The sequence below is a fragment of the Myotis nattereri genome (assembly GCF_964212035.1).
Source record: "Myotis nattereri genome assembly, chromosome: 5".
Classification (NCBI taxonomy): domain Eukaryota; kingdom Metazoa; phylum Chordata; class Mammalia; order Chiroptera; family Vespertilionidae; genus Myotis; species Myotis nattereri.
Window position 1 is genome coordinate 7,390,265 of NC_138080.1, and position 27,984 is coordinate 7,418,248.

The window sequence follows — 27,984 nt, forward strand, 5'->3', positions numbered from 1 at the left end:
GGCCTGGTGCCCATAGACAGCAACTGAAGTCTTGGAGAGATATCTCAGCTGTGGGGGGTTGCCAATGAGAACTCTGAGATCTAATCCCCAAGCTGCCCCTGCCCCCAGGAGAGAGCACCAAAACTGAGGAGGGTACCCACATAACATCTGTCTGTGAAAAGCAGCATGGCACTGTCTGCCAGGGAAAAATGGCTGGAAATTCAGGTACTCTTTTAAAGGACCAATGCACAAAATTCCCTGTGGAGCCACCCACCTTGTGCTCCGGCAGAGGGAGGGTGAAGTGGACTGGAGCTGTGAGGGCAGAAGCCAGGACTGAGGACTCTGGGGATAGAGCTCAGAAGGCAGACACACTGTTTCCTGGGCTGAGCCATTCTCTCAAGCAGCGGAGGACATCTTTCCCACATAGACATCTTTCCCACATAGACATCTGCCTTGCCTGGGGCCATATTGAAAAACACCTTGCCCTGAGGCCACATAAGAGATTAAAAATAACAATTAGCCTCCAGGCAGTAGCAACTGCTTCACCCTGTTGAAAAAAAACTCACCACACTTGAGGATGATTGCCTGGTGGGCAATTCAAATCAGAATCCTATCAGTCTGTAGGCAGAGGTAGTCCCTGGAGGCTTTTAGTCTTTGCCCAATCTAATTAGTCAGAAACAAACTTTAACACTGTCCTACACTAGAGATTGAGAGGTGTAGAGGATCTACCTAATACATAGTCACAAATCCAAACAGACAAACAAAATGAGGGGACAAAGAAACAACCTCAAAATGAAAGAAGCAAAGAATTCTCCAGAAGAAGAGATAAATGAGGTAGAGATGAGAAATTTATCTGAAACAGAGTTCAGATTAATGATGGTAAAGATGCTCAACAGCATGAAAAAAGATATAGTAACTATGAAAAAAGAATAGTCTGAGATTAAGAATGACATAACACAAATAAAGAACACGTTGGAAGGAATACAAGCAGATTAGGGGAAGCTGAGGATCAAATTAGTGAATTAGGAGACTGAGTTGGGAAATATCACTCAATCAGAAAATCAGAAAAAAAAAAATTAAAGAGCAGGAGGACAGCTTAAGGGAGCTGTGGGACAACATGAACCATAATATTAGAATAGCAAGTGTGCCAGAAGCGGCAGAAAGGCATAGAGAAGGTGTTTGAAGAAATAATGGCAGAAAACTTCCCTAACCTGGTAAAGAGAAAAGTCACACAAGTTTAGAAGACACAGGGAACTCCAAACAAGAAGAACCCAAACAGGCCCACGCCCAGACACATCATAATTAAAATGCCAAAAATTAAAGACAAAGAGAGAATCTTAAAGGCAGCAAGAGAAAAGAAAACTGTTACCTACAAAAGAGTCCCCATAGGCTGACACCTGATTTCTCATCAGAAACTCTACAGGCCAGAAGGGAATGGCATGCAGTACTCAAAGTAATGGAAAGCAAGGATCTGAGACCAAGATTACTATATCCAGCAAGGCTATCATTCAAAATAGCCACTCAAATAAAGAGCTCCCCAGACAAAAAAAGGATAAGGGGTACATCACCACCAAGCCAGCATTACAAGAAATGCTAAAGGGATTGCTGTAATGAGAAGAAGAAACAGAGAGAGAAACCTAGCCATACAGAAATATAATGGCAATAAATAAGTACCTATCAATAATAACCCTAAATGTAAATGGACTAAATGCTCCAATCAAAAGGCATAGGGTAGCAGAATGGATACAAAAACATGACCCAACTATATGCTGTCTACAAGAGACCCACCTCAAAACAAAAGACACACACAGGATGAAAGTGAAGAGATGGGAAAAAAATTTCCATGCAATGGAAAAGAAAAAAAAGCTGGAGTAGCAATACTCATATCCAAAAAAATAGATTTTAAAAGGAAGGCCATCACAAGAGACAACAAAGGTCACTCCATAATACTAAAAGGATTGATCCAACAAGAGGATATAACCCTGGTAAACATATATGCACCTAACATAGGAGCACCTCTCTATATATAAAAACCTAAGCGACTGTTACGACCCAATGACTGAACGACCAAATGACTGAACAACTGGTCAACTGGTTGCTATAACGTGCACTGACAACCAGGGGGCAGATACTCAACGCAGGAGCTGCCCCCTGGTGGTCAGTGTGCTCCCACAGCCAACCTCCCACAGTTCCAACCCCTCCCCTTCAGCTGGCCAGCCCCAATAGGGACTGAGCGAGATGGCCCTGATCGACCCCGATCACCGGCCAGGCCGAGAGACCCCACTTGCGCATGAATTTGTGTACTGGGCCTCTAGTAAATATATAAAAACTTCTAGAGGACTTTAATGAAGAGATTGACAACAATGCAGTCATAGTAGGGGACTTTAACACCCCTCTGACTTCACTGGATAGATATTCCAGACAAAAACATAACAAGGAAACAGAGACTCTAAAGGACACACTGGATTAGATGGATTTAATTGACATTTATAGAACATTTCACCCCAACACAGCAGAATATACATTCTTCTCAAGTGCACATGGATCATTAATAAAGATAGACCACATGTTAGGACACAAAACAAGTCTCTACAAGTTCAGGAAGATTGAAATCATATCAAGAATTTTCTCAGATCACAGTGGAATGAAATTAGAAATAAACTACTGTAAAAACACCCAAAACATTCAAACACATGGTTGCTAAAAAGCATGTTATTAAACATTGAATAGGTTACCAATGAGATAAAAAAAATAAATCAAAAACTTCCTGGAAATAAATGAAAATAAACACACAACAACCTAAAATCTCTGGGGCACAGCAAAAGCAGTCCTGAGAGGGAAGTTCATAGCACTACAGGCATACCTCAAAAAACAAGAAAAACCAGCAATAAACTATTTAACCCTACAACTTAAAGAACTAGAAAGAGAACAACAAGAAAAGCCCAGAGTAAGTAGAAGGAAGGAAATAATAAAGATGAGAGCAGAAATAAATGACATAGAGACTAAAAAAAATAAAATACAAAAAAATCAATGAAATCAAGAACTGGTTCTTTGAAAGTATAAAAAAATTTGATAAACCATTAGCCAGACTCATCAAGAAACAAAGGGAGAGGACCTAAATAAATAAAATCAGAAACAAATGTAGAGGAGTAACCACTGACACCACAGAAATACAAAGGATTGTAAGAAAATACTATGAACAACTATACGCCAATAAGCTGGACAATGTGGATGAAATAGACAAATTCCTAGAAAAATATAAACTCCTAAAACTGAATCAGAAAGAATAAGAAAACCTGAATTAGCCAATAACAACTGATGAAATAGAAACAGTAATAAAAAAAAAATTCTCACCAAACAAAAGCCCAGGTCCAGACGGCTTCACAGGGGAGTTTTACCAAACTTTCAAAGAAGAACTAACACCTATACTTCTCAAACTATTTCAGAAAATCCAAGAGGAAGGAACACTTCCAAACTCTTTTTATAAGGCCAGCATTATCCTAATTCCAAAACCAGATAAAGGCACTACAAAGAAAGAGAATTACAGGCCAATATCCCTGATGAACATATATGCTAAAATTCTCAACAAAATATTAGCAAATGGCATCCAGCAGTATATTAAAAAAATCATACACCATGATCAAGTGGGATTTATTCCAGAGATGCAAGGCTGGCACAATATTTGCAAATCAGTAAATGTGATACATCATATAAACAAGTTGAAAGACAAAAATAACATGATTATATTGATAGAAGCAGAAATAGTATTTGACAAAATCCAACACCCATTTTTGATAAAAACTCTCAGCAAAGTGGGAATAGAGGGAGCATATCTCAACATGATGGACATATATGACAAACCTACAGCCAACATCATACTCAATGGGCAAAAACTAAAACCATTTCCCCTAAGAACAGGAACAAGACAGGGTTGCTCACTTTCACCACTCCTGTTCGACATAGTACTGGAAATGCTAGACATAACGATCAGACAAGAAGAAGAAATAAAAGGCATCCAAATTGGAAAAGAAAAAGTAAAACTGTCACCATTCGCAGATTACATGATATTGTACAAAGAAAACCCCAAAGACTCCATCAAAAAACTGCTAAACTTAATAAATGAATTTGGCAATGTAGCAGGATACAAAATTAACACTCAGAAATCTATGGCTTTTTTATATACCAACTAGAGGCCCGGTGCATGAAATTCACGCACAGGGGGTTTCCCTCAGCCCAGCTTGCACCCTTTCCAATCAGTGACCCCTTGGGAGATGTCCAACTGCCGGGTTAGGCCCAATCCCACATGGATCGGGCCTAACCTGGCAGTCGGACATCCTTCTTGCAATCTGGGACCACTGGCTCCTAACCACTCACCTGCCTGCCTGCTGGTCACCCCAAACCACTCTGCCTGCCTGCCTGATCACCCCTAACTGCTCCCCTGCTGGCCTGATTGATCCCAACTGCTCTCCCTTGTCTGCCTGATCATGCCTAACTCCCTCCCCTGCCAGCTGATTGCCCCGAACTGCTATCCCCTGCCAGCTTGGTTGCCCCTAATTGCCCCACCTACCAGCCTGGTCATCCCCAACTGGCCCCCTGCTGGCCTGGTTTCCCCCAACTGCCCCACCCTGCTGGCCTGGTCACCCCCAACAGCCCTCCCCTGCTGGTCTGATCTTGCCTCCAACTGCCCTCCTTTGCCTGCCTGGTTACCCACAACTACCCTCCCCTGCTGGCCTGATTGCTCCTAACCCCCTGCCGGCCCAATCTCGCTCCCAACTGCCCTCCCCTGCCAGCCTGATCGCCCCTAACGGCCTCTGCCTCGGCCCCCACCACCATGGCTTTGTCCGGAAGGAAGTTGGACATCTGGAAGATGGCCGATAGACCCAGTCTAATTAGCATATTACCCTTTTATTAGTATAGATAGATTATATAGGATAGGATTGCTTAAATGGGGCTTGGGGGAAGCCTTTTTCAGCAGGAGGAGATGCTCTTGGCAGACAAAAATACATAATCCCTATATCTGGACTGATAGCCAGCCACTATATTGCCAAACCAGTTATTAAAAAATTGAACTGCTTTCTTACACCTTACACCAAACAGCTGTTGCCCTAAAACCCCTCCTCAGCCCCCCACCTTAGGTTCTGCCTTCACAGTTCACCCAGATTAGGTTCTGATTGGTCAGTTTCTATACTAGTCAGTGTAAAAAGCTCCGCCTCCTAGGCAGCCATTGGTTCTTCTGGGAAATCCAGAACGACACCAGCTCTCCGGGCCTATCTCCAGGCCTGATCCGCAGCCTCTGCAGTGGCTGATCCTCAGTGGCTGCGATCAAGACCTGCCCCTCTCTCTGGGCCTATCTTTGGGCCTGATCCACAGCGGCCATCGCAGCTGTGGATCAGGCCTTGCCTCTCTCTCTCTCTCCGGGCCTTGCCAGCAGCCACTGTGGCTGCTGATCAGGCCCTGCCTCTCTCTCCAGGCCTCTCTCTGGGCCTGATCCACAGCCACCGCAGCAGCGGTGAGGTTGTTAAGCTTCCAGCCCAGCCTCAGGCCGGAGGCTAATGACCTCACTGTGCCCTCCTCGCCCCGCCCACCCCCCCACCCCACCCGCCCACCTGCCACCAGCCTTGCTGTGATAGGAGCCTGTGGGCCGTGGGGGAAGGACCAAGAGGTGCTCCATGCACTTCCTGGTGACCGGTCATCCATCTGGTCTATTTAGGTCATGACAGCCCTAGGCTATTATTAGTATAGATAATAAACTCATTTTTTTTTTGCAAAAAAAGAAATTAAGATACTTAGGAATAAACTTAACTTAGGAAGTAAAAGACCTGTACTTGGAAAACTATAGGAGGTTGGAAAAAGAGATAGAGGAAGACATAAACAAATGGAAGAATATACCGTGTTCATGGATTGGTAGAATCAACATCATTAAAATGTCCATACTACCTAAAGCAATCTATAGATTCAATGCAATCCCCATTAAGATACCAACGGAATATTTCACAGACCTACAACAAACTCTCCAAAAATTCATATGGAATAAAAAAAGACCCCAAATAGCTGCTGCAATCTTGAGAAAGAAGAACAAAATTGGAGGGATCACAATACCAGATATCAAGCTATATTACAAAGCCACTTTTCTCAAAACTGCCTGGGACTGGCACAAGAACAGACATATAGACCAATGGAACAGAACAGAGAACCCAGAAATTGACCTAAGCCATTATGCTCAATTAATACTTGACAAAGGAGGCTAGAGCATACAATGGAGTCAAGACAGTCTCTTCAATAAATGGTGTTGGGAAAATTGGACAGATACATGCAAAAAATGAAACTAGACCACCAACTTACACCATACACAAAAATAAACTCAAAATGGATAAAGGACTTAAACATAAAATGGGAAACCATAAAAATCTTAAAGGAATCCACAGGCAACAAAATATCAAACATAGGCAGTGGTTCTCAACCTGTGGGTTGCGACCCCTTTGGGGGTCGAACGACCCTTTCACAGGGGTCACCTAAGACCATCGGAAAACACATATATAATTACATATTATTTTTGTGATTAATCACTATGCTTTAATTATTTTCAATTTGTAACAATGAGATTGGGGGTCACCACAACATGAGGAACTGTATTAAAGGGTCACGACATTAGGAAGGTTGAGAACCACTGTTCTAAGGCAATGGAAACTAAGGAGAAAATAAACAAATGGAACTATATCAAAATAAAAAGTTTCTGCACAGCAAAAGAAACCATCAACAGAACAACAAGAAAGCCCACTGCATGAGAGAACATATTTGCCAATGTTATCTCCAATGAGGGTTTAATCTGCAAAATTTACAGGGAACTCATACAACTTAACAAAAGGAAGATAAACAATCCAATCAAAAAAGGGGCAAAGGACCTCAATAGACACTTTTAGAAAGAGAACATACAGAAGGCCAAGAGACATATGAAAACGTGCTCAAAGTCACTAATCATTGGAGAGAAGCAAATCAAAATGACAATGAGGTACCATCTCATACCTGTCAGAATAGCTGTCATCAACAAATCAACAAAGGACAAGTGCTGGCAAGCATGTGGAGAAAAAGGAACCCTATTGCACTGCTGGTGGGAATGCAGACGGGCGCAGCCACTGTGGAAAACAGTATGAAGTTTCCTCAAAAAGTTAAAAATGGAACTCCCTTTTGACCCAGTAATCCCACTTCTAGGAATATATCCCAAGAAATCAGAAACACCAATCAGAAAGGATATATGCATCCCTATGTTCATAGCAGCACAATTCACAATAGCTAAGATTTGGAAACAACCTATGTGCCCATCAGCAGATGAATGGATTAAAAACTGTGGTACATATATACAATGGAATACTACTTTGTAAAAAAGAAGGAACTCTTACCATTTGCAACAGCATGGATGGGACCTAAAGCAAAATAAGTGAAATTATGCTAAGCGAAATAAACCAGTCGGAGAAAGATAAATATCTCATGATCTCACTCCTTTGTGGAATAAGATGTGGAATAAACTGATGAACAAAAATAGAGCCAGAGAAAAAAATATTTTAGACTATAATAGAAATAATCCTTTTATTTGCAGTTTTTAATATTTCCTACAACTTTTGTGATATTATACTATGTTAGTACCGTTTTGGTAATATATTATATTTAAAATCTTTTTCTTGAAATATTAATTTTTCTTGCATGTAATCTATAATAATAAAAGCATAATATGCTAATTAGACTGAACAGCCAAATGACCTTCCAGATGTCATTCCGGACATCCTTCCAGATGACCTTCTGGATGAAGCTGCAGCGGCGGGGGCCAAGGCAGAGGCGGTTAGGGGTGATCAGGCAGGCATGCAGAGTGGTTAGGGGCGATCAGGCAGGCAGGTGAGCAGTTAGGGGCAATCAGACAGGCAGAGGCAGTTAGAAGCCAGTGGTCCTGGATTGCGAGAGGGATGTCTGACTGCCTGTGGATCAGGCTTGAAGCGGCAGTCGGACATCTCCTGAGGGGTCCTGGATGGCGAGAGGGTGCAGGCCAGGCTGAGGGGACCACCCCCCGCCACTGGTGCATGAATTTCGTGCACCAGGCCTCTAGTATTATTATATTTAAAATCGTTGTTCTTGAAATATTAATGTTTATTGCATGTAACATTATTATACTTAAAATCTTTTTCTTGAAATATTAATGTTTACTGCATGTAACATTAATATACTTAAAATATTTTTTCTTGAAATATTAATGTTTATAGCATGTAACATTATTATAATTAAAATCTTTTTTATTGAAATACTAAAAAAATACTCTTAAAAAAGAAACAACAAAAAAACTTAAACAGAATTATCCTGAGACCAAGCAATTCTACTCATCCACTCCTAAGTCTTTGAAAACGGTTGTACTGGAGAACCAAGATGGCGGCATAGGTTAATGCTGGAGTTTGCTGCCTTGAATAACTACTTCAAAAGTGAAACTAGAAGACAGAATGGACATCACCCAGAACCACAGGAACGTTGGCTGAGTGGAAGTCCTACAACTAGGAGGAAAGAGAAACGCATACGGACACTCAGAGGAGGCGCAGTGCTGAAGTCAAATTCTGAGGTGCGGAGTGTGCGGAGCGGGCTGGTGGTGGAGGGCACGGTTGGCATTTTCAATCGGGAGGGAGTCGCAGACTCTGAGCTCCAGATACGGGCGAGTCTTTAGGGACCCAGACTCAAACGGGAGAAGCGGGACTGTCTGGCTTCGGTCAGAGGGAGTGCAGCTTTCTCTCTGAGGTTTGCAGCGGTCGCTGGGACTCAGAGAGGCAGAGCCCCTGGGGACAGGACTGAGAGCCGCCATAACTGCTCTCTCCAGCCCACCCTGTTGATCCTGTGCGACTCGCCCCGCCCAAGCCCTGCACAGAGGCATTTGCCGGATAGCCTCAGGCAAAGGCTAGATTAGCACCTCCCTAGAGGACAGAAGTTCTCTCACTGCAGACACAGCTGATTCTCACAGCCACTTGGCCTGGAGGTCAAACCCTCCCTGGTATTAGCTACAACAATCAAGGCTTAACTACAAGACTGTGCACAAAGACCACTAGGGGGTGCACCAAGGAAGCATAACAAAATGCGGAGACAAAGAAACAGGACAAAAATGTCAATGGAAGATATAGAGTTCAGAACCACACTTTTAAGGTCTCTCAAGAACTGTTTAGAAGCCGCCGATAAACTTAATGAGATCTACAAGAAAACTAATGAGACCCTCGATGTTATGTTGGGGAACCAACTAGAAATTAAGCATACACTGACTGAAATAACGAATATTATACAGACTCCCGACAGCAGACCAGAGGAGAGCAAGAATCAGGTCAATGATTTGAAATGCGAGGAAGCAAAAAACACCCAACTGGAGGGGCAGAATGAAAAAAGAATCCAAAAATGCGAGGACAGTGTAAGGAGCCTCTGGGACAGCTTCAAGCGTACCAACATCAGAATTATAGGGGTGCCAGAAGATGAGAGAGAGCAAGATATTGAAAACCTATTTGAAGAAATAATGACAGAAAACTTCCCTCACCTGGTGAAAGAAATGGACTTACAGGTCCAAGAAGCGCAGAGAACCCCAAACAAAAGGAATCCAAAGAGGACCACACCAAGACACATCATAATTAAAATGCCAAGAGCAAAAGACAAAGAGAGAATCTTAAAAACAGCAAGAGAAAGAAACTCAGTTCCCTACAAGGGAATACCCATACGACTGTCAGCGGATTTCTCAACAGAAACTTTGCAGGCCAGAAGGGAGTGGCAAGAAATATTCAAAGTGATGAATACCAAGAACCTACAACCAAGATTACTTTATCCAGCAAAGCTATCATTCAGAATTGAAGGTCAGATAAAGAGCTTCACAGATAAGGAAAAGCTAAAGGAGTTCATCACCACCAAACCAGTATTATATGAAATGCTGAAAGGTATCCTTTAAGAAGAGGAAGAAGAAGAAAAAGGTAAAGATACAAATTATGAACAACAAATACGCATCTATCAACAAGTGAATCTAAGAATCAAGTGAATAAATAATCTGATGAAGAGAATGAACTGGTGATTATAATAGAATCAGGGACATAGAAAGGGAATGGACTGACTATTCTTTGGGGGGAAAGGGGTGTGGGAGATGCGGGAAGAGACTGGACAAAAATCGTGCACCTATGGATGAGGACAGTGGGTGGGGAGTGAGGGCGGAGGGTGGGGCGGGAATTGGGAGGAGGGGAGTTATGGGGGGGGGAAGAGGAACAAATGTAATAATCTGAACAATAAAGATTTAATTAAAAAAAAGAAAAAAAAAGAAAACGGTTGTACTAAAATGTTCATAGCAGCACTATTTACAATGGCCAAGAGTTGAAAAAACCCAATGTCCATCAACGATGAATGGATAATAAAATGTGGTATATCCATATAGTGGGATATTATTCAGTAATAAAAGGAATGAAGTGCTGTAACATGTTACAGTGCAGATAAATCTTGAAAACATTCCGCTAAGTGAATGAAAGGAGTCCCTCTCTCCCACTCTCCACTTCCTTCCCTTCCCACTTGCCCATGTGGCCCAGCTCCCATATAGTGATGGAGCCCAGGCCACATGCAGAGGCCCACTGATCGCCAGATGTGAGAGAACAGGGACTGGCGGAGGGGCACAGACCAATCTGGGTGTGCTGCACTCTGATCTGTTGGGACGTATGACACAGCATCATTGTCCAAACCTGACATTTTCAACCTTTTTCATGTCATGAAATACATAAACTAATTACTAAAATTCTGCAGCACATAAAATATATATATAGTTATAATTTTGATTCATTTACACTGGATGGCTATTTTGTTTCCTGTTGTCATTTTAAAATCTGACATTCTAAGAAAAAAGAGGTCAGTGCCTCTAACTAAATAGTCAGGTAATGCATGTTTTAAATATTCTTGTGGCACACTGGCTGAAAATCGCTGGTTTAAACCATGATGTTTTGAGAAAATTTGCTCTTCACCAAAAGTTAACCAACATGCAGCCCTCCTCATCTTCCTCTCCTTCCCAAATAACCACTGGCTCCAGGGCCCTGGATAGCTTCCCTCATGTGCCTCTTGGCCCCCATTTCCCTCCCTTCCTGTCTTTTTTAAAAATTTTTTCTTTTAATTGTGTTTTCTCTCTAAGACCTGCCTTCAGTGAAATTTCCTTCTGGGGAAGGGAAGTCAGAGTCATCTGTGTGATCCTGTGTCCTTCCTGAGCTCCAGGAGCCCCCTCAGAGCCAGTGACCATGGGAAGAAACCACATCAGAGATGCCGATATCACCAGGTGTGTGCAGCACTGCCCACCTGTTGGAGGTGCTGCTCCTATGACCAGGGGCAGGTGAGACACGAGGGCAGAGCAGGGCAGCTGGATTGGGCTTGCTGCACCAACAGGCTGCCACCTCCACCTGGAAGGCATACCTTTGTCCAGCACAGGGCCAAAGATGGCCAGGCTGTTGTTGATGGTGGTGCAGTTCCACCTGCGGCCGCGGAACTGGTGCTGGCACTCCTCGATGCTGATCCTGACGCCCTCTGCCACGCTGGGCATGATCTCCACGTAGTTCCGACAGAAGCGCAGCTGTTTGGGTACTAGGCCTGGGATGCTGGCACAAAGGATGGGCTGTGTGCCCAGGGACGAGTACTGGGGCCCGACAGCCAGGGACCTGGGGGAGAAGGGCAAAGAGGCCTGGTGAGTGGGAGAGCTGCCCTGGCAGCCTTTGAAACAGGAGCAGAAGCTGGGTCTGCCCTGGAGGGAGTATGAAGGTCCTTTTCTTTGGGGCACTTGTGCATTCCAGGGTGAGATGTGCTTCCACCCTGGAGGTAGCTTGTCCTTACACTGTGCCAGAGATTTAGCACAAAACCTCAAGATGTGCCTGTGGAGTGGTGGGGAGTAAATCAAGGAGGCATGGAGGCCACTTGCTGCCCAGAGGAGGGGCTGCTGGTTGGGGGCAGGAGTGAGTGTAAGGTGGGCACAGCAGTGGCTGAACCACAGCTCCTCCCCGCCCCCCACCCCCGGGCCAGCCCCACAGAAGTAAAAACATATGTCCCAAGGAAGATGTGCTCACGAATATTCACAGGGCTGTGAGCGTGCACGCAGACAGGAAGCACTGCGAGTGCAGCAGGGAGGTGTGGATACAAGACAGAGCTTCTGCAGGGGAATCCGCTGGGAGACAGAGGAGTGAGAGCAGCAGAGAGGCCTGACAGATGCCTGAATTCCATTTCTCTAAGACAAAAGCTGACCAAACCATGGATGGGAACAAAAACCAGAGAGGTGATTTCCACATGCACACGGGGGCGGGGGGTGGGGGGCGGGACGGGCCTGACTGGGGCAAAGAGAAGCGTTTCTCAGGCTGCAGAATGGTCCCCTCTACCCACAGGCACCTGACTTTTAATGAAGTAAAATGACATAAAAAGAGAGAAAACTTTGTTTCTCAGTCACACCAGCCACATGTGGCCCAAGGCTACCATGGTGGAGGGTTACCTATGGGACATTTCAGAGCCTGTGGAGAGTTCTACTGGACCACAGGGGATGAGGGTGACAGAGTGCTCTGTGTTGATGGGGGAGTTAACTACACATGTGTTTGTGTATCAGACTGATTGAATCATTTTCATTTTACTGTACATAATTGTACCTTGGTTTAAAAAAATGACCAGGTCCTCTTGGCAGGAGGAGTGAGAGTTTATTTAATCCGGCAGGTGATACACAGTCCTGCTACCTGTGGACTTATCATTTCCATAGTGGGTACTCCACCATCCTGCCGCCATGAACATGTCCATCTCCACAGTGGTTCCTGTGGTCCTGCCATCTGTGTACGCATCCATTTCAGTAGTGGGTGCCCGCTGTCCTGCCACCTGTGGATATGTCCATCTCTGCAGCGGGTGCCCTATGGTCCTGCTGCTCATGGACGTGTTCATCTCTGTGGTGGTTGGTGGCACTTATAGGCAGAGCTCTGCATCTCAGTACCTCCTTCATGCTTGTGAATGGTGCCAGGCTGTGCAATCTTCTCTTCCATCGGCTGCCGATACCACTGAGGGTCTGCAGGGTCTCTGGGAAAGGGCTGTGGAGACCTTCAGGTTGGTGGAGGAGGCCCCAGATCCAGGAGCACTGCTGGGTGGGAGATTCTAGGGGACCAACAACCATGGCTTCTGAATGCACCATCATCATCAAAGGTCGGCTGTCTCTTAGCATAGAGGTACCCATGCTCACTCAGGCCATGGGCTGTGCATGCTCTGTCCTCTTTCTCCTCAGGGAGCCCAGTCCCTCCTTATTCTGGACTGTGTGGTGCAGGGTGTCCCAGGCCCAGGTCCAGAGCAGCCCCTGGGTCCTTGCTTATCTGGGAGCTTGCTAGCTGGGCTCCAGGTGGGAAGGCCTGTTTCTCCTTCCTTGTTTGGTGCGACTGAGGAAATGGCAGCTTTATTAATGCCTTAGCCAGAACTCCTAGGGCTTCTTCTTATTCAGTACCTCCTCTCCCCTGGGCGGGCTGAGCCCCGAGAAGATGGGACAAGGCTTCTGTGCCCCTCATACCCACATTATGATACTTGTATTTGGTGAGTCCTACTCTAAGTAACTCAGTTCCATCTAGTTCTGATGAGAGCAATCGAGGACAGAAACAAACCTGCTCTCTGAAGTAGGAAGCGGACCCTATCATGTTTCCCACTCCCGTCTCCAACATCTTCAAAACCTTCTCCTTGCCTGAGGCACAAAGCCCGTGCCCTTGAGCTCCTGAGTACCTGCCGCTTGATTGGCTCAGAGAACATTTCCTCATTGCACAGTCCTGCTAGGGTCTGGATCTCTCCAGCTCCTTCCTCTCACACCATGGGGCCCTGCACTCCGGCCACACCAGCCTCCCTACACACTCCCTGTTTCCTGCACAGAGCTTTCTCCCACTCATGCAGACTGCCACACAGAACACCCTCTCTCCCCTGCAGACCCCTGCTCCTTGCCCCTCGGCAGGCAGCATGTATACAATTCCATCTTATTTACTTCACCAGCTGCAGATGGAGGCTGGAGAAAGGGCAACTTCTCCTTGGAAGTCCTGAATGCAGGGTTTCACATGTATGACATCCTCTCATCCCATGCCCTCCTGCCCAAACCCCTCAACAGCCTGTGTGTTCCCACCATTCCTGGGCACTCTCCCTTCCTCCAGATCATGTGCATGTCTCAGGGGTCAAACCTGTCTTCTTCAAGAGTGCCAACCCACCCTGCAGTCAGATGTCCTAATGAAGCCGAGCTTCCTTCCCATCAGTGCTGGCCCCCGTGTCCCTGAGCCTCGGAGTGGTCTGGCACTTCCAAACCAGACTTCTAGTCCCTTGCATGTCCCCGCCCTGATATTCCAGAGCACTCCCCATCCTGCCCATTATTTGCTCGAAAGCCACAAACCAGCCATGACTTCGTGCCAGACACCACAGGCCTCCCCTCATCTCCATCTGAATCTGTTTCCCTGGTGTGGTGTGCAACGGTGGGGCTGGCTCATTCATTCACTCGTTGTGAGCCCCAGTGAATGCAGAGCACTGGGCCAGGCCTGACTCTCAACTGCCTCATAGTCCCAGGATCCCAAAGTTTCCAGAAAGGCCAGCCCTCTGCTCTCACTTTACTGTTTGGTCTTCCCTTGGAAGCATCCTGTAACCTGCTCCTGGCTCTCCTACACCCTTGCCCTGCATGGATGGGCTGTCTCCACTATTCCTCTGAGACCCCTGTGTCAACCTGGTACTTGGCTTCCTGATGGATAAGCAAGGATCAAGTGGACAGATGGCAGGATGCACTGAGGTCAGCTGTCTCTGCCCTCGGAAGCAATCAGTTGGTTAGGGTAAGGCCTCTAGGCTGAGAAGTGGGCCTGGCCTGACTCCAGGACAGGGCAGGGATGGGTGGACAAGAGGAGGCAGTGGTGGGAGACAGTCTGTAGCTAACCTGCACACCCCCTGCCTTTCTTGGCCACTTGGAAACAGAGAACCATAAAGAGAATGTGCAGTGCCCAGAGCCCTGGTACTCCTCACAACCTCCACTTCCTGTCCAGTCCACTCAGTCAGTTTTTACAACACCCACCTACCAGATGCCTTGTCCCGGCCCCAGGGACTGCACAACCTGTGTAGACACTGTGTGTGAATGGCTCTTCCTGCCCCAGACTGAGGTTTGTGTCTGTTTCTGAAGCTTGGTGTCCCCACTTCTGACCCCACCTGGTAAGAAGCAGGTGCTGGGGCTCCACATCAAGGACTAGGGACCAAAATACTCCTTGTGGCACATCCACCAGGCACATGCCCACCCGCACTGGGCACTAGTGGGATTGACCTGAAACCACAGCACCAGGGGTGGGGGTGACACCCTCTGCAGTGATGGCGAGATGCAGGTGTAGAGGCCCCGGGAACCGTGTGGCTGGCTGATTGTCCATCAGGAAGCCAGGTGGGGAGAGGAGCCATGGTGGCTCCGGCTTCTTCAGCAGCTTCCACAGGCCTCCTGTCGGGGAGCCCATCTCTCACTAGAAGGAAAATTCATGTTGATGTTGACTTAGAGTCTCAGACAGAAAGACAAGATGACTCCATCTCTCTGTCTTTGCCAGTCTCAAGGTACTGGCCCCTGCCAGATGTGAGGCCAGGATGTATTCTGTGTGGGGGTACAGGAGGGGCAAGGCACTCACCCCAGAACCCCACAGCTCCCACACCTCCCACAGAGCCTGCACCACCTTGGCCTTTCCCATCTTCCTTCTTGCCTGCAAGCCAAGGCCAGGGCAGAAAGATTGGACCCACCCTGCTTCCTTCACACCCCAGGACTCTGCTCTAGGGGAAGCAGAGAGGGTCTCTCAAGTTAATAGCCTCTCCCAAGTTCATTTCTGGGGGTGCTAAATCAGCTCCCACCTGCCTCCTCCGGGCTCTCCTCTGGGCAGGCCCGGGCTCGTCACCTCCCTGAGTGAGGCCAGGATGCTAATGGCCGCCAGCCCAGATGCCGCTCCAGCTGCTCCAGCCTCCACCAACCCTAGCAGGATCCCTCTCCCACCCCTTTAATTTCTTGAATTACTTCCAGGAAGGTTTTTCTGCTCAAGAAACAGGTGACTAAGGGGGTCTGGGCAATGCAGACCCTGTCTGAGGAAGACTGAGAGCAGAGGATAGAGCGTGGGGTGGGGGAGGGGGCAGGTTGGGGGTGTCCCTTTCTACAAGGGCAGGGGATGTTGAGCAGGAGGAGGGCAGGAGAGGGCCAAGAGGGCTAATTGGGCCACCAAATGTTGGCTAGGTCTTAAAGGATAAATTGAACCATTAAAAAATCATATAAAAAATCCAAATACATTCACTAACCTTATGTGAGCATATCATTTCACAACATCTACATTATCAAATCTTTGCACTGTACACCTGAACCTCACACAATGCCATGTGTCACCTGAATCTCAATAAAGCTGGGAAAGCATCCACACTGCGCACACCCAGGACCCAGATTTCTCACCGAGGAGAAAGTAGATGTCCCTAGGCCCGTGGTCGGCAAACTGCGGCTCGCGAGCCACATGTGACTCTTTGGCCCCTTGAGTGTGGCTCTTCCTAAGCCTTAGGAGTACCCTAATTAAGTTAACAATGTACCTACCTATATAGTTTAAGTTTAAAAAATTTGGCTCTCAAAAGAAATTTCAATCGTTGTACTGTTGATATTTGGCTCTGTTGACTAATGAGTTTGCCGACCACTGCCCTAGGCAATCAATACTTGGAAACCAGAGTCTATAACTCCCTCCCCCCACACACTTCCAGGCGGAAGTGGGAGGCTCTGGGCGGGGCTGAGGGCTGGATGGGAAGGTGGGGAAGAGCCTCCACCTGCAGCAGTGGCTGTCTGGGGCTCAGTCTCCTGGGACTGCCATGTACTGGCCTCTCCTAAGGACTAGAGGCAGCACAGAATGGGATGGGGTAGGAAAAAAACATCCACAGAGACTGGTGACGTTGGCCATGTGTGGCTAGTGGCACTGCACAGGACGGGCTCTCCACCTGACAAAGGTGCCCCTTATACAAGATGTGAGCATGAGGGGAAGTGGACACAGCGTGGGAATGGGTGGTAGAATTCATCTTGAATCAAGAGAAGACACAGTTATGAGGAAGCAGCAGACTGACTGCAGCCGCAGCACAAGGCTGTGATTCGGGAGCGAGCGTGTCTCTTTGTTGAGCCGACGCCTGGGCTGAGAGTGCCAATGCATTCTGTACTCTCTGGCTCCACCATCATCTGAGATGAAAGTGTCTGCTTTCTCCTGGTGAATCTGGCTCAGAAACTGCCAACGGTGCTGCAGTTTGCCACCGTGTTCATAGTTGAAGGTGAGCCCAACTGCGGTCTGTGGTGGGTGCAAATAGAGATGCCATCTCCTGTCCCAGGGGCTGGCACTGAGGCTACTCCGAGTGTTGTGGGGGGTTGCGTGCTGTGGGAAGGCAGGGCATGGCTCCTCCTGCCTCACCACCCACTGAGCCTAGACCAGGGGTGGGCAAACTTTTTGACTGGAGGGCCACAATGGGTTCTTAAACTGGACCGGAGGGCTGGAACAAAAGCATGGATGGAGTGTTTGTGTGAACTAATATAAATTCAAAGTAAACATCATTACATGAAAGGGTACGGTCTTTTATTTCAATAGTTTTATTCATTTCAAACGGGCCGCCTAGACTCTACTGTGGCCCCAAGAGCCCCCACCCTGCTGCCCCGATTGTGATAGACAGCAGATTACAATAGCTGTATCGGCAGGACCTGTGGTGGAGAGCGGATGTCAGTCAGGGCCCACCACAAGTTGTTTTCACAGCACAACCTCCAGCTGGGGGTGAAGTCAGCGCCCTCTGGAGCTGCTGAGGCTCCGAGATGGAGGGGCCAGAAAGTGGCCCCTAGGAGCTACAAACCACAAGACCAACAGCTGCCAGTACATGGAGACTGGGTCCCCTCACCACAAGGGCCTGAGTTTGACGGCTAGATGAGGTTGGGAGCATGTTCTTCCCAGATTGGCCACTTTGATTTTGGTGTCATGAGACCCTGAGCAAGAAACCCAGACAAACTACCCAGCTTCTGACCTGAACTAATGAATGGGTGCCACCTGAAGCACTGAGTCTGGTCACTTGTTACACAGTATAGACTGGTGTACCCTGACTCCTCCTCGGCTCACAGGGTGCTTCTCTCTCAGACCTTGAGACAGAACCTCATGGGCTGATAGGCCTTCCATGTGTAGCTTGAGGGTCAATGCCAGTGCCGCTTTCACCAGCCAGTCACCAAGATCTTTAGATAGCTCTTCCAGCTCTTCACCTCAGCCAGCACCACCTCTCCCCGCAGCCCGGTGCCCTTCTCTCTCAGAGGGTGGTTATTGCTTCCTTCCAAACCCCTGGCATTGCTTGGGTCTCTGCCTGCAGTTAGCCACTGCCCAACCCCTTACTTGGCCCACCTGCCCTGTCACTGTCACCTCAGCCCGGCTCACTATGTGACTCCCTTCAATCTGCACAAACTATGGAGGTGACCACGCTGAGCTCTCACCTAGAGCCTGGGCGGCAGGTTGATCCTCCAGTCTCCCCTGGGCCCCTTATGCACTGCACAAAAACGCAAATTGGGGTCACTCACAGGAGTAAGGACAGTGTCCAGGTGAGCACTGGCGGTGAGACCCTGAAATCTATTACCCCTTTTTTAATCCAGGTCACAGGACCCTCTGTACTGGGAGGCCATGCCTCAGAGGAAGACACTGGCCAACAGATAGCTGCCTTCTCACTATGTCCTCATCTGGCAGAGAGAAGGAGTTCCTCTTCTCTAAGGACAGTGATCCTATCTCCTAACATCACATTGGGGGTCAGAGCTTCAACATGTGGATTTGGAGGACATGGACATGTAGTCCAGACAATCAGTATGGTGTACATCATATTAGTAAACAAAACCCACCAGCCATCACTACACTCATGTGGCCCATTTCCATCATGGAACCGTCATCAAGGGGGAACCCGTGTGGTGGCCCCTGCCTGTCCCCTGCCTGGTTGACTTTGCCTGCAGCTAAGGAATCTTTTGTGCTTTGGTTTCCCCATCTGACACCCCAGGTGGCTGGGTGAGAGCTGGGTCCTCCCAGGGTGACCCTGACTTGACAGCATGCACAGCACAGGACCTGTTAGAAACTCGAGTTCCCTGAACCTGCTGAGTCAGAAACTTGCCCTGGGACAGGGGTTCTGATTCTGGGTAACTGAGGGTGTGTCCAGCTCTGGGTGTGAGGTTGCAATGCCTCCCTGTTGGCAAGGAGACCCCTTGAGAGGCCTCTTCAAGTCCAAACCCTTGGGTCTGGCAGCCAGGTTTCCCTCTGGTTTCTGCTTCCGGACCCCAAGGCTTCTGGGGATGTCCAATGCCACCTCAGTCAGACCCAGGAAGGCAGCATCTGACCCCGGTCAGGAGTGGGACAAGACATGAGCCCTTACCCCCTACAGCCCCATCCATCTCCGCGAGGCGCCATTCACTTCCCTCCAGCCCAGTGACCCAGAACCAGAGATGCGCAGGTGACCAGGGCCCGGCCCACGTGTCCCTTCAGAGGCACCAACAGGAGGAGGCAGAGCCAGTGGTGAATGTGCCAAAGCCATGACATGGGAAGGGCGATGCCTGAGGGGAAGTGACAGCCTGCTCCCCAGCCTGAGGAGACAAACTGGAGACTCTGTCCAGCAGTAATGAGAGGGGCTCTTGGGAGGGGCCTCAGTCAACCCCGGAGCCCACGCTGAGCTCTCACCTAGAGCCTGAGCGGCAGGTTGATCCTCCAGTCTCCTCTGAGCCCCTTATGCACTGCACAAAAACGCAAATTGGGGTCACTCACAGGAGTAATGACAGTGTCCAGGTGAGCACTGGCGGTGGGACCCTGAAATCTATTACCCCTTTTTTAATCCAGGTCACAGCAAGGTCTTGACCCTACCTCAGGGGTACCATGTATTTCCTCCTCCTCATGGCCTTTGCTACAAAAGGATGTTTCAGCCGATGGCCACTTTGGGGATTGGCCAGCCCTTCCCTGATGGCCCCTGGGATCGTGGTCCTGGAAAGAACAGGGACATTAGGGCCTGTCCATCCTGGGGAAAGGACTGAAGGCCACCTGCCCTCGCTTCACCCATTTCCTCTACCTGCTCCTGGCCACATGGTTCACCCTTGCATTTCCCTTCCTCTGCCAACCCTGAGGTGCAGGATGGCATCCCAGGAGGGGCCCACACATTAGCAGAATTTTAGCTGCCCAGCTGGACATCACACCCCGATGTCCCACAAGCCTCTCAAAATCAGTGTCCTACACTGAATTCACCCCCAGATGTGTCACTCTTCCTCCTCCTGCCCCCCGAGTTCTGAGCCTTTACCCTGGATCCCAGCTCAGGAGAGACCCTTCCTGCAGGAGTGTACACACAGCAGAAAGGGCCCACAGTCAGACATAGCACATCCACACCACAGACCTGAGTAACTGCTCTCACCATCACTCAGAAGGCCCAGAGATTCCAAAAATGCTCAATGGACAAGGCAAGCCTTGAAATGCAGAACACAAACTGCTCCGTGCAGTTTTTACAACCAGGAAAAATGTGTGAGTGAAATGAAAAGAACCCGCAGTATTAAGTCGGTGAGATGGCAAACTTGTCTTTTTTCCAAGGTGGGGGGTGTCACCTTCAGCCCAGAACACACCACGTGCAAAGTGACCCCTAGGCTTGGTTCCACTTGTGACTGGGGCCACGTGAACCACGGCTGCGCTAGCACTGGTGGTTTTCCTCCTTCCTCGCTCACTCCTGTTGAAGACGACACTGCAGAGGCTGGGCGCCTTGCCAGACTGTCTTACTTGGAATAGAGGCGGCACTGGCTGTGACATGCAGGGGGGCAGGCTGTCCAGAACCCAGTCTGGCTGATGGCCTTCACCGTGTGGACTTTACCATGATTTTGTGGTGGGGCCAGAGGACAGAAGAGGCTAGGCAGAGGCATAAATTCCCAGAGAGGCTGGCTCTGTGCACTGTCCAGGCGGGTCTGGATGGGCGGCAGGATCTCAGGTGAGCATTTTGCGAACTCTGTAGGTGGGGCCTCTGCTGGGCCTGCAGGGCAGGATGTGGGCCACGTTCTATCTGAGGCTCCCAGAGGGAGGTGAGCAGTGGGGACCTGTGTCCTTATGCCTTGGTGTCCCTAGGGCACATTCAACCCCACATCATTAGGCCACCTCTTCCAGGAAGCACCCTGTGCCCCAGCCCTGCTGTCTGCTTTCTTGTCCCAATGAGGCTCTCCACCTTTCTGCACATCCTCCCATGTCTGGGCCATGAGGTGTCTCTCCCAGACGGCAAAGCCATGCCTTCTCTTGTCCTTTGAGGGCACAGAGCAGGCACAGAGTGGGCACTGAGTGGGCACTGAGCTCTGCCGAGGTCTCAGGAGGACAAGGAGGCCCAGTGCCTCTGCTGGCCGCCCCGTGGGGTCTCTGGCAAGAAGGGTCCTGGTTTGTCCAGGCGTCTCCTCCTCGATGGCACACGAGGCCTCCAGAGCAGCTGTCCTGTCGGAATTGCTGTCTCCTAAGATCAGAGCCTTTCCACAGGAGGAAGAGGGTCCTGTCCTGAGATCTGAGGCCCCAAGTGTGGGCTGGTTGCCCTGAGGATTGATGGCTGCCTGGCTTGATGGACGGGCTCTGCTCCTCTGGGTGGAACTGTTCAAGAGCCACAAGGAACTGAGGCTCTCCGATGGGTGCAGACCTGCCTGAGGGAGAACCTCCAGGTTCTACACGCCAAGGGGACCCCAGGGAAGGCAGCATGCCTCCTCCTCTCTCTCTTCCACTTGGAAGACCCTGCCCTCGGAGCTTGAGCACACTCTCTTTGGGGAGGGCCAATGGGAGAGGGGTCCCAGGACCCACCCCTCCCTGCCCAGTGCATGACCCTGCCTGTAGCCCTCCCAGCACTCCCGACCCACCAGGCCAGAAAGCATTACTGACACATACTTTGAGCAAGTCCCAGCAGGTGGGCAGAAGCTCGAGTGCCTGCGGCCAAGCATTTGCCCGCTTCCCTGGGCGGCAGCGGCGGCACGTTTTTGTCTGGGAAGGAATGTGGAAGCGCCAAAGCATTAAACACCTCCAGGGTGTCACCTGTGGAGGCTTGGAGGGAGATCGAGGTAGCGCTCCCCAATGAGTCATGGGCACCCGGCCCCAGAATGGGGAACTCAGAGGGTGCTGTAAAAACATTCAGCTATGTCCTCATGTCCCTCAGCTCAGGCCACCTCATATGGCTTGTTTTTCATGGGAAAGATTCTACTGGTTCATTCACTCATTTGTTCATTCAACAAAATCTTACCAGCAATTTCAGGGGTAAAGGGTGCAAAGGGAGGAAGAATGAATCCCCTCATGGGATTTCACAGCGGTGATGCAGGGACAGTCCTGTGACAATTTCACAAAGAGAGGGAGATTGAACTGGGCACAGGCAGCCCGACTGTGGTCTCTTTCCCCACAACCTGAGACCCAGTCAGCTCATGTCCAGCCCAGCCTGGGTGCGCAGGCAGGCTGTCTCTGCTCTTTGTGCCGGGGCTTCTCTGCAAGATCCGCTCAGTACAGTGCATGTCTGACACCAGCTGTTGAACAAACAAGCTACTCAAACTGCCGACTGCACTGGCGGAGTTTAGGGAAATGACCAGGAGGGCTGTCAGCTGCAGTGGTGAACACCAGGTGTCCATGGGCCCACGTGGCAGCAGGCTGTCCCTTTACATGTCTCCAGGACGGGCAGCCCACCACCTCCCACACACCAGCACCGGGATTGCTCTCAGATTCAAGGAGCCTTTCCTACTCAGAGCCAAAACCCACCTCCTGGCCCCCAGCAGCTGCTGGCCCCCACCTCTCAGACCCCACACAGCAGTGTGGGATCCAAACACTTCTCAGTCCTCCAACCACCCTTAAATAGGGCAAATACAAGGCCTCACATTTGGTTCAAAAATCCAAATGCAGTACCGGGTGGTGAAGCAAAAGGGCGTTTGTCCTTTGGGCTGCCTGCTGCAGGGGACTCCGGACTCCAGGCGGACAGATGCTTTTCAAACTCGCTAGAGAACAGCTGTATTTTGAGTTTTCTTTTTAAACTCCTAATCCATTATAAAATACCTAAAAATGCGGCAGTGCAGGCACTGCCAGGACCCATGCACATTTTTTTTTTTAAAAATATGTTTTTATTGATTTCAGCAAAAGGAAGAGAAAAGGAGAGAGATAGAAATCTCAATGATCACCAGCTGCTTTCTGCATGCCCCCTACTGGGGATTGAGCCGGAAACCTGGGCATGTGCCCTGAGGGGAATCAAACTGTGACTTCCTGGTTCATGGGTGGAGATGTTCAACCACTAAGCCACACCGGCGGCCCCACACACGTATTTTTTAAAAATATTTTTATTGAGAGAGAGGAAGGGAGAGGAAGAAACATCAATGATGAGAGAGAATCATTGATTGGATGCCTCCTGCATGCCCCCTATTGGGGATCGAGCCCACAACCCGGGCATGTGCCCTTGACCAGAATTGAACCCGGGACCTTTCATTCCATAGGCTGACGCTCTCTCCACTGAGCCAAACCAGCTAGGGCCTCACCCACGTATTCTTAATTTCTGTTCTTGTTTCTTCATGGACAACCTGTGGACTACACTCTCCGTATAACCGACCTTTCCATGGACAGGTGGTACATCCCGGCCCTGCTTTCTGTCCTGGGCCACACCTGCAGGGCAGGACCAGGTACTTCCCATCCTGAGGCTGGAGACTTGCACAGGGTACCCACCATGAAGAGTATAATTTGCAGCCTCTCGGAGACTGCTCCTCCTACATGTATCCATCCTGTTCTCCTGACACAAAGGATTCTAGCAAGTTTATGCAAATAAAACAGAAAACCACTGCACAAAAATTGATAACAAGCCCAGCAAAATGGAGGGCAGCCCATCTGGGAGGAGCTGCCACACCCAGACCCCAGATAGAGGCCTGAGTGTTTGGGTAGCTAAGTCAGAGGGTCAGATGTCAGTGTGTTTGTGAGGGGTCAAGATGAGGGAGAGCAGACTTGGTAGTCGTATGAACCAGTGTTCCGACCATATAGCTTCTGTCTGCGGCCATTTCTGACATTGCCCCCAGGACAAGGATGTGCGTTCGTGGTTCTGTGCACAACACTGTTCCTTGTGCCCAGGGTCCTGCAACACTGCGGGTGTCAGCTGGCGCCGGGATTTCTCTAGTTTTATAAGCTAGCTATGACCATCACCAGCCTCAGGGGTGCAGAGACAGACAGAGGTGGAGAGAGAGAGAGAGAGGGAGAGAGAGAGAGAGAGAGAGAGAGAGAGAGAGAGAGAGAGAGAGAGAGGATTGGAGAGAGGCAGGGGGCAGGGCCATCTGGGAAGGCACATTGGATGCAGCTCACAGAGGCAGGGCAGGTCTGGAATCTTGCCCACTTGGCCCTGCCTGTCTAAAAAGCCTGAGTCTTGCTCAGTCCTTCTCCTCCTCTTTGCCCATGCTGTGAGGCTGAGGGTCCTGCCTCTACAACTCTCCTTCACCTGCTCCTGAACTCAACACGCATATTCACCCCATAAACAGTGGGGCCCACTGAGGGAGGCTTATGTCTCACCATCAGAATGAGAGGAGCCTGTGGGGCCAGTATGAGGGCGGGCCACCACAGAGGAGGTTTCAGAAGGTGAGGGCAGGTGATGGCCTTCTTTGGGGGCTAGAAGGAGCAGGAGGGCTGGACACATGCTCTTGGCTGGTGCCTACATGCCCAGGTGTGGCAGGGCTTAGCGGGGTCTGGGGAGGAAGATGAGAGACTGGAGAGGAGGGAGAGGCAGGGAGCACATCCCAGCCTCTGTGCTGGCCGAAGAGTGGGAGCAGGCTGGACTCAGCCTTACTGCACTGCTTAGCTGGGGGGACATCTGCTCCAAGGCATGGCCTCTGTGCCGGGGAGCCTGCGGTCCAGCAGGGGCTACTGAGGGGCCAGGCAGCTGGAAGGGTGTTTCTACAGGAAACGGGGAGCAGGCTGCCTGTGCAGGTGAAATCAGGGCAGTAGCTCTGAGAAGTAAGGTGTGGGATTGGCCTGGAGAGCAGGAGGGTGAGGATGGAGGCAGCAGATGGTCTATGCCACTGTGGGGTGGGAAGTGGAAGGAAGGTGCCCAAAGCACAACAGGTCTCACCTTGCCCACGGGAGGGGGGTGCTCTCTACAGGGCTCTGTGTCCCCTAGACTTGATGCCTCTCCTGTGTTCCCAGGGGGCCTCCACTTAACTCTGACTCTTTAGGAATGCAGCCTGGTGCGGGGAGGGAGCACTGGCCAAGGGTGTCAGGTGCCCAGACCCCTCCCTTCTCTGGGCTCCCACCTTCACCTGTCACCCAGGAGCACATGCTCCTGCAGGGCTCCGCAGCTCTTAGAACCATTTCACCTTTGGACCTTGGAACAACACTCTGAGATGTTCCTGAGGAGCCTGTGCCCTTCAGGTCCCCACAGGCTGCTGCTCCTCCTTTCCCTCCTCCTCTTCCTCCACCCTCCCACCAAGAGCCACACCAACTTCAAAAGCCTAATTACTCCTGACTTGGGCTGTTTCCTGGCTATTTCTCAGGTGAGGAAGTCCCCATCACTTTCACTTTTATATGTGAGCTGCTGGGGTGGGGAGAAGGAATGGGATAGTAACTTCCTTTGGGGCAGGAAGGGTGAAACAGAACAGCCAATTAGGGAGGCTGGGCGTGAAGGTGAGAAGTTATAAAGGGAGGGTCCCTCAGGCCCCCTTGTGGGCGGTGGGCAGGAGAAGAGAGGAGCCACCTGTGAGAGCTCGGGACAGGTGGGGCTGAAGATAGAGGCTTTTCCTGCTGTAACCCCCATCTTTCCATAAGCCCTTCTCTGTTCTGCTTGTGTGCCCTGTGGGGAGACAGCACCCCTCCGGTATCCAGCTGGCCTGGGAGCAGAGAGGAGGAGGGGAAATCGGTGGTCCCCAGGAGCCCTGAGGTTGTGTCCACCAGATTCACTTCTTCTCAGGAAATAGAGAATCACTGAGTGTGCAAACAAAGTGGGGTTCCATGACACCCCTACCCTCTGGGGCCACAGGCTGCCCTGCACTCTTGCTTGGGTGGGTGCCTAGTGGTAGCTCCTGGAGAGAAGACCCCCTGAGTTGATCTGGAGAAGACCAGGTTAGGGTCCATTTAGACAGAACACACATGGCTCAGGTGAAAGGAGTGACACACGTGTGTTGTGGGGGGCAAGGCTACGGTCCCGCGGGCCCACCAGGACAAAGCTCTCAGTGCGTGAGGCTGGTGACAGGGCCCTTCTTTACAAGAGCAGCGCGAGGGTGAAGGCGCTTCCTCCTGCGCCCAGGAATGCAGCGGCGGTTCTAATTAGAAGCCAGCGAGGGAGCTGGCGGCCGCGGGCCCTCTGGACGCGCTCCCTGGCTTCCCCCACGGCTGGTGGCGCAAGCGTCAGTGTCCCCGCATCCGAGGCACGCTCGGCGCAGCCCGCGCTCTGGGGGCACCGGAGCTGCAGGTGACACGAGGGTGCGGGGTGCACCAGGGTCTCCGAGGCGCGTCCCCGCCACTCTACCGCCCATTCCCGGCCCCCGGCCCCGCCCCATCGACCGTTCCGCTCCGCCCCGCCTGGCTGCGCCTGGACCGTAGTTCCCACCCCGGGCGCCCCCACTCTTGAACAATCTCGACGAGAAAAATTATTATCGGATTAGATGTACTTGGGCTCGCTGGGTCTCCCCCTTCCCCTCGGCGTAATTATTATAATTCCAGGCAAGCCGTCGGAAAGGGTTCCTGGGAGGGTGTGTGCAGAGCGCGCAAGTGTGTGGGGAGGCTTCTCTCCAGCTCTGAGTCTCTTCCAGTGGCGCGCCCGGCCCCTCGGCGCCCGCTTTCCCCGCAGGGGCCTTGAGGTGACGCTGACTGCGAGGGTCCTGCCTCATCAGATGCCAGGGGGAGAGTCACCCTGACCCGCCTCCCCCCGTTTGTGCTGTATATTCTCGGGATCCTTCCCGCATTTGTCTGCACGTCCATGACCAGCTTTAGGTTGGTCTTACAGAGATGTGCCTGGTCTGGGGCAGAGGACAGAACGCCCTAGCCTTCTCCGAAGTGGGTTCCAGGGCCTCTCCCTCAGGAAACCTCAAACTCGGTGCTCACTCCCTCTGCACCTCTGGGCAACTCCTTCTGGCTATGGGAGTCCAGGCCGACGGCTCACAGACAGGGCCCCTGGGGACACTGTCGCCGGGAAAGCGGAGGGAGGCACGGAGAGCCTGGCACTGGCCCCACTGCGCCTGCCGCTCCTGGCCAGTCCCCACTGCTGTCTTTACGTAACTGCGCTGCCCCGAGCTGTTCGGTCTTGTCTCAACGACTTTGTTTTAAGGTGTGTGTGTGTGTGTGTGTGTGTGTGTGTGTGTGTGTGAGTAAGACACGGTCCTTAAGAAAAATCTCTGGCGGATTTCTCTCTCCCAGCTCGCCTTCCCCGCTTCGTTTGGACTCAGGCTGCCCAGACGTTCATGACATCTGTGCGGACCCTTTTCCCGCCTCTCTCCAGCCCACTGTTCTCCTCGTCTCTCGCCGGGGCCCCTCTTGGCCCGGAGATCAATGTCCCCGGAAGCTCCGCCACCCGCATCCCAGCCCTGGCCCGAACAGGTCAAAAGAGGCCGCCAAGGGAAACCATCGGGTGCCCACGGCCCGCGGAATCGAAGGGGTAGAGCGTGGGCTCCGGGCCACTGCGGGCCCTGCCCGAGGGGATGGCGGCTGGGGGCGCACAGAGGCCGCGGCGAACGCGAGGAAGGCTCACTCACCACCAGATCGGGTAGCTGCCCAACGCCTGCTTCACGCTGTAGAGGAATAAGAAGTACCCAAGCGGGGCCATCGCGGGGAGGCAGAGCGCGGGCGCCAGGCGGGCCGGGGCCCTGGAAGCTGGCGGGCGGCGGCGCTGGGTCTTCTTGCTGCCACAGGGTGTGCGGGGTGCGCGGGTGCTCGCGGGTGTGCGGGCTCCGAGGGCGGCGCTGCGCCAGGTGGGCCGGCGGCGGGGCGGCGGGCCCCGGCCCAAGGCAGCGCGGGACGGCGGGGGCGGGGCAGCGCCGCGGGGGGCGCCCGC

General features: G+C 50.8%; 1 protein-coding gene across 1 annotated transcript in view; it reads right to left on the minus strand.

The window, feature by feature from the left end:
* WNT3A (Wnt family member 3A) overlaps positions 1 to 27,756 on the minus strand; it is a gene marked incomplete at its 5' end in the record, with an annotated part of 61,383 nt that extends 33,627 nt beyond the window's left edge. Inside the window, 2 exons of the mRNA XM_081091957.1 lie at positions 11,416 to 11,657; positions 27,686 to 27,756. Of these exons, the coding sequence (XP_080948083.1) occupies positions 11,416 to 11,657; positions 27,686 to 27,756 (313 nt within the window). The remainder of the gene's footprint in view (positions 1 to 11,415; positions 11,658 to 27,685) is intronic.
* Between the last annotated feature and the right edge of the window lie 228 nt (positions 27,757 to 27,984).